Source organism: Diabrotica virgifera, chromosome 10 (genome assembly GCF_917563875.1).
Source record: "Diabrotica virgifera virgifera chromosome 10, PGI_DIABVI_V3a".
NCBI lineage: Eukaryota > Metazoa > Arthropoda > Insecta > Coleoptera > Chrysomelidae > Diabrotica > Diabrotica virgifera.
The window spans coordinates 145084212-145101217 of NC_065452.1; the positions used below are offsets into that span (position 1 = coordinate 145084212).

Here is a 17006-nt window from a genome sequence, read left to right on the forward strand (position 1 = left end):
CCTTAAATATTTCCGGAAGTATACGGCGAGATTGTTTTCTTATTGTTACTTATTATTATGATATGATCTTCTTAAAGATGTTTAAGGATGCTGTGCATATAATTACGTAATTGAAAAAATGTACAATATAAAAACCATGTGAGTAATAATCATATGTGTGGTTAATTGTTGAGAGAACTTTTAAATGTTTTCTTCTAAGAAATTCTAAATAGTATCGCATTATGTTTATTTTTTCCATAAGTAGGTTTTTCAATGGTACATAAATACTTGTTGTTTTCGATAACATTAGTATTATTATCATCAGTTTCCTTTTTATTTTTAATATGTATTCCTAGGGGAGAAAATAATAGGAAATCAGAGCCAGAATATCAGCCCACGAAGATTAACTTCTTCTTCATGTACCATGCCCTTTCAGAACGTTGGTTACCATCATAGCTATCTTAATTTTATTCACTGCCACGCTAAATAGCATGTTTGTATCTACACCATAACAATCTCGCAAGTTCTTCAACCATGAGGTTCTTCTTCGTCCTGGACTGCGTTTGCCTGCTATTTTTCCTTGCATAATATTTTGCAGCAACCTATATTTCATTACATGTCCGAAATACTCCAGCTTTCTCTGCTTGATGCTTTTTATAATCTCAGTAGTCTTGCTGAGACGTTATAGTATTGTTTCGTTTCGAATCTTCTTCACCCAGGAAACTTTTAAAATTCTTCTATAGCACCACATTTCGAACGCCTCAAGACGATTTAGATCGATTTTATTCACAGTCCAGGACTCGACACCATAAAGTAAAACCGAGAACACGTAGCAGCGAAGTAGGCGGATCCTCAATGCCAATTTTAGGTTTCTGTTACATAACACCGTGGACATCCTTCTAAAAGCCGCTCTAGCCTGCTCTATCCTAGATCTAACTTCGCCGTGACTTTCTGCGTTACAATTTAATTGCTGTCCAAGGTAAACGATTTTATCAACTTGCTCAAGTTTGGTATTATTTACATATATAGACGGTTTTATATGCTGCTGTTTACTTATTACGAGTATTTTGGTTTTCCGTATGTTCAGATCCAGACCTGCCTGTTGACCTACAACTCTCAACGACACTATCAAGTAGTGTTTGCAGATCTTCTTGACTAGAAGCTAGGAGTACTGTATCGGCCAAATATCGCAAATTATTGTTGACTTCACCGTTCACAAGTATTCCTTCTTGTTTTTCAGGAAGTGCATTTCTGAAAATTCTTTCGGAGTAAACGTTGAAAAGAGGGGTGACAAGAGGCATCCCTGCCGATCAACGATAAGCGCAATTTATACATTGGAACGAATACTACAGAAATTCGCAGAAATCTCCCTCTTTTTAACCAATTGTACAGCAAGATTTGGACCTAGTCAACTGGAGTCAAATGTGGCAGGATTTGTCTGATACCGAATCATCTGATACTGCTAATTAAGCCTATATAATAACAATTATGCCAGAGTTAGATTAAATGGGGAACTAATCGACAGTTTCAGGGTCACTAAGGGCGTGAGACAAGTCTGCATACTAAGTCCAATTCTATTCAACATACACGGTGAATGGATAATGCGGAAAGCTACTGAGAACTGGAACGGTGGCATCACTATCTCCGGGAAGAATATCTGCAACTTGAGATATGCAGATGATACAAACATCCTCGCTAGTCCCGAGATTAAACTGATTCACCTGCTACAACGGATTGAAAAAGTAAGCTTAACAATGGGTCTTAAAATCAACAGAGACAAAACGAAAATCATGATAATTGACAGGGCTAACAACAATCAAAATCATCTAACTATGCTATGATAAACAATATCGCTACTGTAGATGCATTTGTGTATCTGGGCTTTTTAATAACTAACAAGGGGGCTGTACTGAAGAAATAAAGCGCCAGTAGCGATTGCAAAAAGCTCTATTGCAAAATTAATGAAAATTTGAAAAAGTCATAACACAACTATCGATACAAAAATGAGACTATATATTAAGATAAAAAAGATTATAGATGTATTTGAGATGTACTCCTGGAGACGAATGCTAAGAATAACATGTGTGGCCCACAAATGAATCTATACTGAACCAGCTAAATATAAAGAAAAGACTAAGAACATAAATATCAGAACAAATAATAGTCTTGAAAAACTTGCCATCCAGGAAAAGGTAGAAGGTAAAAAAAGTCGAGGTATGGACCAAGAGCTAGCAACGTCGAAAAAAGTATTTTAAGGCAACTGGTTCTTTAATATATTATTCCCTATGCTTCCTCGAACACCGTACCGGCCATCTGGCTACTGCTACAGGTTGCGTTCATTACTGTGCAGCACACTTGTACAGGTAAATATATAGAATTTAAAATTATTGTGAGACGAAAAATTTTTTTGTCGTACTTTTTAAACATTATTAGGAATATGAACTATAATTGCCAGACATCTCTGTGGTTTAAAAAGTAATGACAAAAATTTTTCGTTCTAAAATAATTTAAATTCAATATACAGGGTGATTGATGAGTGTGATAAAGCTCAGTAGATCCGTTATAGTAATAGATAGCAATAAAAGTTAATAACAAAAATTGTAGCCAACTTTCAGCTTTACATTAAGAAATTATTTAGAATGTTCGATAATATAGTGACAGACCAAACTTATGTTTTTTTTTTAAATGGAACACCCTATATTTTATTTTATATTCGAAATTCTCTTAGCTACCTCATCACAAACATATAAAGGTTTGTTATATTATATAGGGCTTTTATAAAGTTATAACCAATTTTTATGAAAATCGTAACAAGTTCAGTTCCCTGTATAAATAAAAAAACACAACAGCAATGGTTTATTGGTGCCGTATTTTTTGTTGATTGTGAAAATTTTTAAGAATTGTTGATATTACTAATTTTCCTTATATCGAATACAGGGTGAGTCAAAACGCAAGTACATTATTTTCTCAGAAATTTTAAATTGAACACCCTATATTTTATATCACCATCGAAAAGTATCATTACCGTACTTTAATTTTTGTATAATATTCCCTATGCCTAAATTTGTAGTTTTCGAGATTTTTTCACTTTTCAGAGCAAGTTATTAATTAGGAGGTTCTATTTAAAATTACTGAAAAAATAATATACTCACCCTGTATTCGATATAAAAAAAATAATAATATCAACCATTTTCATAAATTTTGACAATCAACCAAAAAATGTGGCACCAATAAACCATTGCTGTTGTGTTTATTTTTATTTATACAGGCTGCTGAACTTATTACGATTTTCATAGAACATTGGTTATAACTTTGTCAATACCCTATATAACATAACAAACCTTTATATTTTTGTGATGGGGAAGTTCAGAAGATTTCGAATATAAAATAAAATATGGGGAGTTCCATTTAAAAAAACAAAAGTTTGTTTTGCCACTATGTTATAGAACACCCTGTAACATTCTAACTAATTTTGTAATGTAAAGCTCAAAGTTGGCTACAATTTTTGTTATTAACTTTTATTGCTATCTATTACTATAGCGGATCTACTAAGCTTTATCACACTAATCAATCACCCTGATTCTGTATTTACCTGTACAGGTGTGCTGCGCAGTAATGAGCGCAACCTGTATCAGCAGCCAGATGGCCGGTACGGTGTTCGAGGAAGTATAGGGAACAATATATGAAAGAATCAGCTGTCTTAAAATAGTTTCTCGAAAACGTTGCTAGCTCTTAGACCAGTAGATCTGCCACACGATACACGGACCATATTGTTGCTACTATTGATGCCCCATGGTCAGAATGTGCTAGAATGGCAGAAGATAGAGAGACATGGAGTCTCTCTATCTTCTCTATGCAGAGGAAGAACAAATGACACTAGAACCAGAAACACCAGAACTTAGCTCAAATGAAGAAGTTAATATAAATACACCGGAAGTTTAAAAAAAATTGAAAATCTGAAGAACATAAAAGCTGCAGGTAAAGGCATAGAAGACTGATAAATAGTAATTGTTTTGAACATTGTTGATTTTGTGGTACCTATTGGTATTGGACATAGGCCAGTCAATTCCGGAATTGGATAAAAAAATTAGAAATAGGAAAAGAGTAAAAGAGGTGGAAAGAAGAGGAAACTGTTCAGATGAATAAGAATTTAAAATGAAAATAAAAATGTATCTAATGCTTATAATGTTACAAATTAGCCTAACAATAATTATAGCAGAAAAAAGAGAATACTTAATAAAATCATATAAAAATATGCCAATAATAAAGTCATATTATTTGTAAAAAGAATCGATTAATGTCCCACTTTCTCAATATTTTAGATTATAACATCATATCAGCAATTTTTATTCTTACATTTATTTCAAAAGATAAATAAATTAATAATAATAAAAAACAATAAAATAAATTCAGTGATGATAGAGTATTTATTGGTTCACCCTGTTGATTTTGTTATAATCTGTTAAATGAAACATATTATCACTATTCAGGTTATTCACTAAAAAACCCATTATTGACTTTCAAAAATAATAATTGCAATACAAAAAAATATAGAGAAGTAACCAAGCACATTTTGTAATGGGAAACATCAAAATTTTTAAATGGGTTTCAGTATCGCCTAATAATAAACTCTAGAAAATGGAATAAAGAAAAATACAGTGTTCGATTATTTTGCGCTACCTTTTCCATTCTTTAAATTTCATAATTCCTTGCAAGGTTCTTTACCAGACGGACTTTATTTTATTTTATTGTAATATAGATAGCCTTGTTATTGCACTGAGGTGTAAATCATTGTTCTCGGATTATAACCAATAGTGTAAAATTTCAATTTGTCATGATTGAAAATGTCTATTAGTATTCTTATTTAAGTACACAGATTATGTGTTTTATTGTTTTAATTTAATTATAATATTTGTAACACAATATCATTTTTATGAACTAAAATCAACAATGTTAAAATTATACCAAGAAATATATTAACTGGTTTAAAATAGCAAAACATTGTTTATATTTATTTAGATTTAACTTTTGGTTTGAGGTTATGTTAGGTTAGGTTTTCGTTATAACCAAAATTGTCGTGTTAAAACAATTGTTAAACACATTTGGTAGTGCTATTGCTAGTTTAATTTAATAATAGATTTGTACGAACTAATAAAAACGAAATACATTCAGAAGGAAACTTGGGCAGACTATTTTCGATCTCTGTTTGCTAAAGATAACGATAACGAACCACCAATACCTGAAGTGACAACAAACGAAGAAACAAATATTGAAGAAGCAGAGGTAACAGAAGCATTAAGGAAATTAAAAAATAGAAAATCACCAGGAGAGGACAGAATATCGAATGAACTCCTAAAGTATAGAGGACAAGACCTGACCAAACAATTATTAAAACTAATCCAAAAAATAATAGAACAAAACAGAATACCACAAGAATGGAGATCAAGCATCGTAACACCTCTTTTCAAAAAGGGAGAAAAATCGGACCCGGAGAATTACAAAGGAATTAATTTATTAAACACAACACTAAAATTAACGACCAAAGTGATAACAAACAAACTGAATAAAATTATAACATTAGCAGAAGAACAAGGTTTTAGGTCGGGAAGATCATGCACCGACGCTATATTTATAATGAGGCAGATTCAAGAAAAATCGTTAGAATACAACAAACCGGCATACTTATGTTTCGTGGACGTTAAGAAGGCATTTGACAGGTCAAATTAAAGGACGTTATCCATTTATTGTACGCAAGAGAGGTACCTCTAGGAATAATTAAATCGATCGAAAATATCTACCAGAACAACACAATAAAAGTAAAAGTAGATGAAGAACTAACTGACCCAATTGAAGCTGGCAATGGGATAAGACAGGGAGATTCCCTGAGTCCTCTGTTGTTCAACCTGATCATGGACGAAATAATAAAAAAAATTAAGAACAAAAAAAGGATACCAAATGGGAGAAAAACAACTTAAAATAATCTGCTATGCAGACGACGCAATACTAATCTCTCAAAGTGAAGATTATTTACAACGTATGCTGCACGAATTTAATATAACCGCTAGAAAATTTAACATGTTAATTTCCCCAAAAAAGACTAAGGGCCGGTTGTTCGAACGCTAATCAACAATGATCACTATCAAATATTTAATTACTGTCATCAAAACTGTCAATGTCAACTTTTATTGGGTTGCTGAAAACATAATTGATTAAAATTATGAGATTAGTTAATCAATTAACATAACAATTATTAACATAATTGATTAAGTAATTTCATAATTGTAATCAATTATGTTTTCAGCAACCCAAACAAAGTTGACATTGACAGTTGTGACAGTAATTAAATATTTGATAATGATCATTGTTGATTAGCGTTCGAACAACCGGCCCTAAATGCATGGTTATAACAGCAGATCTAATAAGGTGTAAATTAGAGCTGGAGGGTCAAATAATAGAACAAGTCATGGAGTTTAAATATCTAGGCGTCGCACTATGCAGCTACGGAAAGCTCGAAACAGAAGTGGAAGATCAGGTGAATAAAGCAAACAGAGCCGCAGGTTGCCTGAATGAAACAATATGGAGAAATAAAAACATCGGAAGAGAAGTGAAAGGCAGAATTTACAAAACAGTCATCAGACCAATAATGACATACGCAGCAGAAACACGACCTGATACAGAAAGGACAAAAAGAATGCTAGAAACAGCAGAGATGAAAACATTGCGAAAAATCGATGGTAAGACGATGTGGGATAGAGCTAGAAGTGCAGATATACGAAGGAGATGCAAGGTGGACAACAATAATAACTGGGTGAAAAGCAGAAGAGTAGAATGGAACGACCACATAAGCCGAATGACAACAAATAGTGTAGTAAGGACGGCGAGAGACGGTTCCCCAATAGGAAGACGATCAGTGGGAAGACCACGAAAAAGATGGAATGACAACTTACTGGAGGCACATTGAAAAACAGACAGAGTAATGTCTATATAAAAAGAAGAAGAAGAAGATGTCACTTACAACCTTCCATTTCAGTAAGTATAGCTTTTATATTATAAAATGAAGTGTTTAATGTTTTTTTCTTTTAAAATATATAATAATTAGTACCCGTACTTATTAGTAAGTAATTAATTTTTCAATTTCAATACTCTATAATTGGTATTGAATTTGAAAAGGAAACAATAAATATTCAAAACGTAGTGGTCGGGATTTTTGCTTATGCGAGGATTGTTGCATTTCGGGATTTTGGCCTGTCGGGATTCTGGCGTGTCGGGATTCTGGCGTGTCGGTGTTTTGGCCGTAGGGATTTTGGCTGTCGGGATTTTGGGCGCCATCGACCCGGAACAGATATAATGAAAGTTAAGAAAGAATATCAAACTGCCGAAATTACCAGAAGAATAAGGTTAGCGTGGGCAGGACTTGGAAAACTGAGTTGGATCTCGAAAACCACTAAAATAGAGCAATATTTGAAAATCATAGTTTACGATCAGTGTATGTGTATCCACCCTATACTAACGTATGGTTCACAGACGTAGACACTCACCAAGGCCAATATGGATAAAATAGTAAAGACACAAAGAGCGATGGAAAGATCAATGCTCGGGATGAGATTTACAGACAAAAAACGAACAAATAGATTAGAAGCAAAACCAAAGTAAAAGACGCAGGAAAACATGCTGCCAAATTAAAATGGAGCTTTGCAGGACACGACGCCCGACTGAAGGATAAAAGGGAATCACGAAATACAACAATGCAGACCATGGTTAGGAATGAGAAGCAAAGGAAGGCTACAAATGAGATGGGCTGATGACATTACGAAAATTGTAGAACGCAACTGGAACCAAGTGGCGCAAAATGGAAAGCACTGGACTGAATTGATAGAGGCCTGAAGAAGAAAAAAAAAAGAAAAAGAAGGATTTTGTACCTAAGAAAGTTTTAGAAACGATGCTTCGATTTTCGATGCTTAGGCTGGTAGCAAAATAGAGATTTTCACTTATTTATACTATAGTGAAAGGTAAAATACATATAAAGGACAAGATATGCATGTGTCAAATGAGAGGCATAAATTAGATCTAAAAAATAAGTTAATTTCGACACGCGAAATTGGCGCATCCTCCAATTTTGATAGTCGTCTAGATTCCGAAATAACCGAAAAAAAAAAACACATTACTTAGTTGCTAATTTCGTAATAAGAGAATTCTTTGAAACAATATTTTCAAAATCACACAGCTAAAATAATCCTTTTGACACTGTTTAGCTTTAATATTGGTTATGGGTATTTTTCTTGAAATATCCACTAGAATAAAGATCATACAAGAAAAACTAAACCAAAATAAATATTTGAAGTATGCTTAAGAAAACTTTCAACGAAAACGTTTAAAAATTTTTTTCAATGATCAAAATTATTTTAACTCAATTAAATAACTTTATAGATATTTGTCATTGCGCCCAAAGTTGTGTATTGTGGTCCTTATCAAACTTTCAAAATTTCAGATCGATCCATTAATTAGTTTAAAAGCTACTCTATTTGTTTATTCCAGAGACATTTTTTCGGCGTTATCGAAATGCCTCTCACTTTTTCAGGTAATTATTTTCATACTTGAAATGCCTCTCAGGTACAATCGAAATGCCTCCCTTTCGTTAATCATTTAGGCTGATATTTTGTCTATTTAATCTCTGTATAATGACACAATGTTGCCAAATCATAATTTAAATAGGTACTATCTATTTTGATTTTTTTAATTCTTAATGCAGTTAATGCATAATTACATAGCTGAAAATTCGACATTTCGTCCACATCTTTGGGCTGAGCACTCTTCATCCTTACAAAGAATCACAAACCCATGCGAAAGTTATCATTCCAAGTATAATTATTCTTCTTTCTACTGCCCTCATTCTAGCATTAATAATTTTATTGATATCATTTTACGATTTCAAATAAATACCTATATTAAAATGAATTTCTGTTTCGACACCAAAAAAAATTGTTGCGGAAAATACAGCCAGCCGGAAAGTAACTTTCTAAATGAAAAAATTTTAGAATTAAGAGAACGTAAAATAAATAGATTAGAATTTGTCAAAGTAAGTAGTATCATATAAATTTAGGAAAAATATTTTGTAATTTTATATTTCTATACACATTTTGTAATATTTTCCAAATAAGTTTTTTGTGATGTTATTTTTAATAAATCTATAAAATACTTATTATGTTTTTGTATTTTTTGTCAAATTATTAATAACAAAAAATATTGGTTATTATACATAATGGTTATAAAACTGATTATATATATGTACAAGTTAGTCGAAATTTATAAATACTGCCTAGTGTCAATAATGTTTAATACATAAAGGTTGAAAATAAAATAAATAAAATAACAAAATACCAATTTTGCCGAAAATTTACAAAGGGACGAAGATGTGGCAACGTCCAACGTCTCACCTTCACATAAAGATTAAAAGCATGTAATTTATTTAGAGCTTGGGAGGCAATTCGTATGTGACCATTTTAGCGACAGGTAAGAAACCCTTCTTCGGGAGGCATTTCATATGCGCCCCCTTTTTTTGCAATAACATTAGTCAGAAAATAACAAAGATATGGTAATTTTACGCATACCAAGTAAAAGTCTAACAGTTAAACTATCAAAAAAGGTGAAAAATTTACTACGCAAAAGCCTTCTGCAAAATTACGGTTGCTTTTGATTTATACACAAATAAAACTACTTTTAAACTATTGCTCGTAGATAATAGCTATTTGTATAACAAGGGAGCACAGTGCTACTTTTCCTCCCGAGAATGAAGTTTTAATCATTTAAGGGAGGGAAAGGCACTTTACTGCCATGTTATACATATGATTTTTCTACCACCCTCAAATATCAAATAATTTTTAAATAATTTATTCATATAACTAACAAAATTTATTAGAGAATTAAAACTAACAAGCAAGTACAGTATAACTGTTAAATTATATAACTGTCAAATATAAGTCAAGTTATCATTAATGTAAAAATTGTTAAATCAAAATAACAATTTACTGTTTTTACCATTTTGCAAAATACAGGGTGTTCTATAAATAAACGTTAAAATGTATAGATAGAATATAGTATAGGGCGTCAATAGATCGTAATAGAAAATAGAATAAATCTATCAGTCTTTCAACTAAATAGAATATAGTAGAGGGAGTCAATTAGTTATTTCCTCGATGACATACCATGATGTCACTTTTACTTTGTCTCCCTAGGGAGAAAAAGTACGACTTTGCTCCCTACAATGAGGCTAGGAAATTTGTACTTTGGAAAGAGGTAGGTGGAAAAACCTTTTTTCATTTTCGAAAAGATGATAATTTTTACACAAATTTGAAATAAATAAAAAGTTAATCTGGGATGATTTGATAGAAAGTATGAATTAGTTTGTTTAACTCCCAGTTAATTTTTTTATAATAATTAAAAAAGTAATTAGTTTCATTTTAAATATAAAGACTTAAAGTTTTTTTACACAGTATAATAGACGATTAAGTATTTAGAATACAATAAAAAATTAGAATTTTTTGGGAAAATATATTTTTTTAACTGTTTAAATAAATTACGTTGTTTATTTATTAATAATATTATTAAAACATTGCATATTTGTTATGTAAGAAAAATTACTACTAATTAAAAAAGAACAAAATCTACCAACTAGAACAGGGCATAAAGGAGTTACAGTGTTTTGAAGTTTAATCTTATTTTTACACATTAAGTTTAATCTTATCCCTACTCTTTACCTAAGAGTTCTAGAATAACTTTGTTTTGTGTTTAAATTCGTGAAAAACTGTCAGCTTTTTAAATATGGAAAAATATCTTATCCCTACTCTTTACCTCAGAGTTCTAGAATAACTTTGTTTTGTGTTTAAATTCGTGAAAAACTGTCAGCTTTTTAAATATGGAAAAATATCTTATCCCTACTCTTTACCTCAGAGTTCTAGAATAACTTTGTTTTGTGTTTAAATTCGTGAAAAACTGTCAGCTTTTTAAATATGGAAAAATATCTTATCCCTACTCTTTACCTCAGAGTTCTAGAATAACTTTGTTTTGTGTTTAAATTCGTGAAAAACTGTCAGCTTTTTAAATATGGAAAAATATCTTATCCCTACTCTTTACCTCAGAGTTCTAGAATAACTTTGTTTTGTGTTTAAATTCGTGAAAAACTGTCAGCTTTTTAAATATGGAAAAATATCTTATCCCTACTCTTTACCTCAGAGTTCTAGAATAACTTTGTTTTGTGTTTAAATTCGTGAAAAACTGTCAGCTTTTTAAATATGGAAAAATATCTTATCCCTACTCTTTACCTCAGAGTTCTAGAATAACTTTGTTTTGTGTTTAAATTCGTGAAAAACTGTCAGCTTTTTAAATATGGAAAAATATTTCGTCTACGAGTCATAGCTTAACACTTTAACTGCCATGTGTACCATATATGGACACAGGCAATTTTAGTTCTCTGCCATGTGTACATATATTGGACATAGGTTTTATCAGCTTTTCAGCCAAGTGTCCGTGGTTGGTATACATTTACCGTTTATTTAAATGGGAATATCATTGAGTCTGGCGTAGAACTATAACGTTTAAAAATATCCTGGGATTTTTTTAATTTTTAAAGGTATAAAGGATAATAAAATGAAAATTAACTATACATTAACTTTTTTTTATTTTTATGACAGTACAGCATATTATAATAAAAAGTAAATAATGTAGTATTTTTTAACTAGAAAATTAGGTACTGAGAGTCAATTTTATTGTACATGTTTTAGTTATTTTTTTGTGAAAACATGGTTGACAAAGAAACATTCTAAGCACATAAAAGGGCTGTTTTCACATCCGTTGCATACCCGTGTTATTCATTTTGTGTTTTTTATAGCATAATTTCGACCATGGAGTTCAGAGTTTTTTTGTAACAAATCGTGTATCTGCCTCTTTTGTTCAAAGCATTTTGAGTAAGTTCATGTTTGGCTTGAAATTGTACAGGAAGAAGTAGATTACTACTTTGAAGAAGTTGCATGCACACATTTTCTTTTAATTTTGTAACTGACATTTTGCTTTGGTTGATATTATTAAAAATAATTAGAGTATTCACCAGTGAAGTACCAGTAATCATCTCAAATGCCACTTTTCTGTACTATTTGACAGACTTTCGTAAGCAGTTTGAGTAAGCTGTCTTTTGATCTGACATGTTCACAAATGCTTTTGCTTTATTGCACTCGACAATGGCTGCAGGTTTTCTTTTAGGACCTTCCCTAAGATAACGGACTATTTGACCTTAAGTGTCCATCTATGGTACTCATGGCCTGCAACTAGACATTAGGAACAATTTCACAATCGCAGGCCGCGTGCACCAAATGAGAACACAGCAATTTTTACAAGAATACCCAAAAAACAAATCTGATTTTATGATTTTTGCTAAAAACAAACACAAATAGAGTAATTAAGATGAAAAAAATATTTTGGCCCAGAAGACCCGGTACAAAATTTACTCTGACTTTACCTGGCAGTTAAAGTGTTAAAAGTGTGTTAAATTGTTTATACAGTAAAAAAAATAATAATTTTGCAAAACGATGTTTGGTTATAAAAATTATTTTTTTAACCTTTTTTGATACATACTGATAGTTTAATACTAGTCTTTCGTTTTCATTTGATATGCGTAGAATTACCGTATATTGATTGATTGGAAAAGACTCTCTGGGATAAACAAACAGAATAACTTTTAAAAAAATTCATAGATCGATCTTAAATTTTGATGGTTTGGTAAAAACCACAATACTCAACTTTGGGGGCAATAACAAATACCTATATTGATTTTTACAATAGTTATAAACAATTAGGGATTATGCAGTTATTATTGCAGTTATTTTGCAGTTTTCGATGCAACTAATTATTTTAAAAATTTAGCAACCGTCATTCTAAACCATTTTTCATGTTTAAACAGAAAAAGTTTTGTAATTTTACCTCAAATATTTTAATGGGGTGCAAAAATAAAAAAAATTGGATTTTTTACACTAAATTTTTAATAATTAAAAATTGACGCTTAGTCCAGGTTAATAAGGTTTTTTCCATGACACTCGAGCAGCCAGGGTACTGAAGCGTTTTTTCGACAGATAATACCTATAAGAGCAAATTTTAACTATTTCCTGCGTAGGATCTGGCGGCCATTTTTATTTATAAACAATTAAGTGTCAAAAATGGCATTTTTCTCTTTTTTTTCAAATCAATGGAAAACAGTGAAACTTATGGTTTTTTAATACTCTTTGAGATTATGGAAAAACCTTTAAAATGACGTATTAAAAAGTTTGATATACTCATTTATTGTTAATATAATTGCGAAAAAAGATCGGAATTGCAAAAAAAAAATAATTTCGCAATATTTATTGTAAAAATTAGTGTACAGCTTTGAAATTTTTGTCATATAAGGGTTCTTTGGTGCTTAATATGTGATAAAAATGTCAAAGCGATTCATTCAATTGTTTAAATTTTATTCAAATTGTTTATCCCAGAGAGCTTTTTTTTTGCAATAACATAAGTCAGAAAAAAATTACGTTAGAACCATTCCACAGGTGTCAAATGAAAGTGCATGAGTCATATTTTCAACTTGGTTTAAAAAAAGCGAATAAAAAATGCATTTATTAGTAATAAATAATTATGCAAAAGTATCGTAGATCTTTCCTTATAAACTTTTTATTTTGTTATATAAGAAATTATATATATTTATTACAATTTTTTATCAATTATGATATAAATAACATTACTTGGTAGTTGTGCACTTAAAACAGGGTAAAAAAGTTAATTTTTTTTGGAAAAAGTTATTCAAAAAGTTTATAAGGAGAGATTTACGATACTTTTGCATAATTATTTATTACTAATAAATACATTTTTTATTCGCTTTCTTTAAACCTTGAAAATATGCTCTTCCATTTGACACCTGTGCAATGGTTCTAACGTCATTTTTTTCTGACTTATGTTATTGCAAAAAAAATGCTCTCTGAGATAAACAATTCGAATAAAATTTAAACAATTGAATGAATCGCTTTTGAAATTTTTATCACATATTAAGAACGAAAGAACCCTCATATGACAAAAATTTCAAACCTGTACACTAATTTTTACAGCAGTTATTGTGAAAATATGTTTTTTGCAATTCCGACCTTTTTTCGCAATTATATTAACAATAAATGTGTATATCAAACTTTGTAATATGTCATTTTAAAGCTTTTTCCATAAGTTTCACTGTTTTCCATTGATTTGAAAAAAAAAAGGAAAAAATGCCATTTTTTGACAATTAATTGTTTATAAATAAAAGTGGCCGCCAGATCCTACGCAGGAAATAGTTACAATTTGTTCCTATATGTATTACTTGTCGAAAAAACGCTTCAGTACCCTGGCTGCTGAAGTGTCATGAACAGGGTATATTTTTGTCTTATTACCCTGGCCTAGCTGGAAACTTTTATTAAATATTAAAAACTTTAGAAAGCTCAAATAATAAAGTTTTAGAAGAATGTTGATCTACATAATATATTATTTAGACTACCGACCAAAAAAATGTTTTACGTTTTTAAATTCAATTTAATAAAGAAAAATTATAAAACAAGCAGACATTTTTGTTTTAGGGCTAAACGAAAGAATAAAAGTGGTAATACTAGAAAGATGACAGAATTTAAGTGTTTACCAAGTAAAATCTATAAATCACTGAATTCTTATAGAATAATTTAACAATTTAACAATAATTTAAAATAAAATAATTTAAAAAACATAATTTGCAGAATATTTTGTTAAATTCCTTTAAATCATGTAAGATCTATTGAGATAATTCATCCCCATCAACTTAAAACAGAAAGGAAACATGAAGTGAATGCATTGTAAACAACTACCTAATACTAGTAATACTACTAGTTGTTTGTATTCTTATAAAAAAGATACTAAAGTTAACTTGACATATTAATTAACAATAATTGTAATCCAAGTAATTTTTAATTAAGCAATAAAATATACCGGATTTTTTTGTAAGGTATTTTGCATAAATTTGTGATTTAAGCGCCAACCGTTTTTTGCGTGTGACAAAATTTTTTAAAATACTTATTATGTGGGAAAAGAATGTTATGATTTACCTTAGAAATATCTGGAAGAACCTTAAGGCCTAGATCTTGGAAGAGTCCTGGATCGGCGCCGGAGAAATTGAGTAAACACAGAGTTAGGATGTAGAAAGAAGTCCAAAAGCACGCGGCCAAACGAGCCGAAATGTGGCAGCCTAAGCCCATAGCAGAAGGCCGGTAGTCGGCATTAATGCACTCACTGCCACTGCACCAAATAAACCAATATCCGGTACCCAATGCCCAAAGTTACGCGAACGCACAAGAATAAAAGTACGCGAAAGGATTAACACTGTCAGTTACGTGTGTATGAGTAAAATGTGTATGTTGTTCGTTCGCTCGAAGCCGCAGAGTTTTAACTCGAGCGCTTCAAAATACTCGCACCTTTATACATGTCGTTCTTCTCAGAAACAGCCTGTTGCTTCCTTTGCGCACTCTATCTCCTAGAAAATGCTGTTACATTATTTCCGCAGGGCAGGCTAATTTTTGGAAGTCGGTCCTTTGGAAGGGAATCGATTAAAAGGTCTAATTCTTCTTAGAATTCAGTTAAGCTTTCTAAAACTTTTCCTTAATTAAAAGCTGTATAAGTAAACACATTTTAAATATGAAAATTGGTCCAAGGTATTATTTGTAATGGCACATTTTTTATCTAAAATTAATAGTCTGATCAAATAATTTTACAATACACGTAAATCAAAATGTAATTCGGTACAGGTACAGGTTGGAACAAATTTTATATCAAAGTTTAGGTTTTTTTGTTTCAAACGCCATCTGTTTATTTCAAACCATAAACACTAAGCATGTTTGTTGAACAGCAGGGCCTATTTTACTACTAGGCCCATGAGGCCCCTGCCTCGAGCCCGCATTTTAATGGGGCCCGAAAAGATCGCTAAAAGAATATTTTTATTGAAAAAAAAACAGAATACATTTTCAAAATTATTTCATTTTACGAACAGAAAATGATAAATGAGGAATAAATTCAAAAAAAATCAATAAATGGTGCTCAGAGTACGATCCTTCTTAACCTTTATGTTACTGACAATTTTTATATAAACTGCGCGTCATAGAAAACGGACACCCTAAAAAATGGGTAATTTTTGAGGTTGCGTATCTCCTAAACCTGTTGTCCGATTTAAGTGATTTTTTGAATATCTTATTCCTTATTCTTTGCCAATAACACTGTAATAATATTTTTGCTAAACAGGTAAATTTTCATTGTATACCGGGCAGGCCCGGCCCTAGGGAATTTGCCGCCCTGGGCAAGATCGGCGACTGCCGCCCCCCTTATCCCCTTAGATCCAAAAACTCAAAAAGTTCACCATGGCTTTTAATTTGCTGAAATCTATCACTTAATGCATTGTCATTATTATTTCAAATAAAAGTGCATACTTTCAAGAATATTCTCTGAAAATTTCAAAATAATCGGAGTAAAATTACCAGAGATACAGCGTGTTGAATATCCCTACGTTCGACTCGCTTTGCCGCGACTTCTCGCCAGCACGCTTGAGCGTAGTGAGAAACGTTAACTGTTCGCCTTCTCTTTTGTAGATTACTCCTCGATTCAAAAAACATATTCCAATGTGCATCACTTTACGATTTGGCAGACAAATAAGAAGATGAAGATGCAGTTGTCAAAACTTTAAACGCATTTTTCTCAAAACTGCTTTTTCAAATGCGGTGGACATTGTAACTGAAAAACTACTCGGCCGATCTACCTGATATTTTGCACAGATTTTCTTAAGACATTTCATGAGGTAACAACGTCGAGATATTTTTCTTTTTTTGCTTATTTTTTGTTCAACAATAATAAATCTGTTGATTTTCACAAAATTTTTACCAAAAATTTCATTTTTTTTTTATTTCTGAGTGATACCAAAAATTCAAAAATCATTAAAAATAAAAAAACACGACGTTGTGACCTCG

At 31.2% G+C, this 17006-nt stretch overlaps 1 protein-coding gene across 1 annotated transcript in view; it reads right to left on the reverse strand.

Annotated features, from left to right (window-relative positions):
* The window catches only part of LOC126892999 (bone morphogenetic protein 2), a 156211-nt gene extending 140763 nt beyond the window's left edge, over positions 1-15448 (reverse strand). The window contains exon 1 of the mRNA XM_050662934.1: positions 15102-15448. Coding sequence (XP_050518891.1) covers positions 15102-15251 — 150 coding nt within the window. The 5' untranslated portion in view covers positions 15252-15448. The remainder of the gene's footprint in view (positions 1-15101) is intronic.
* Positions 15449-17006: the final 1558 nt, after the last annotated feature.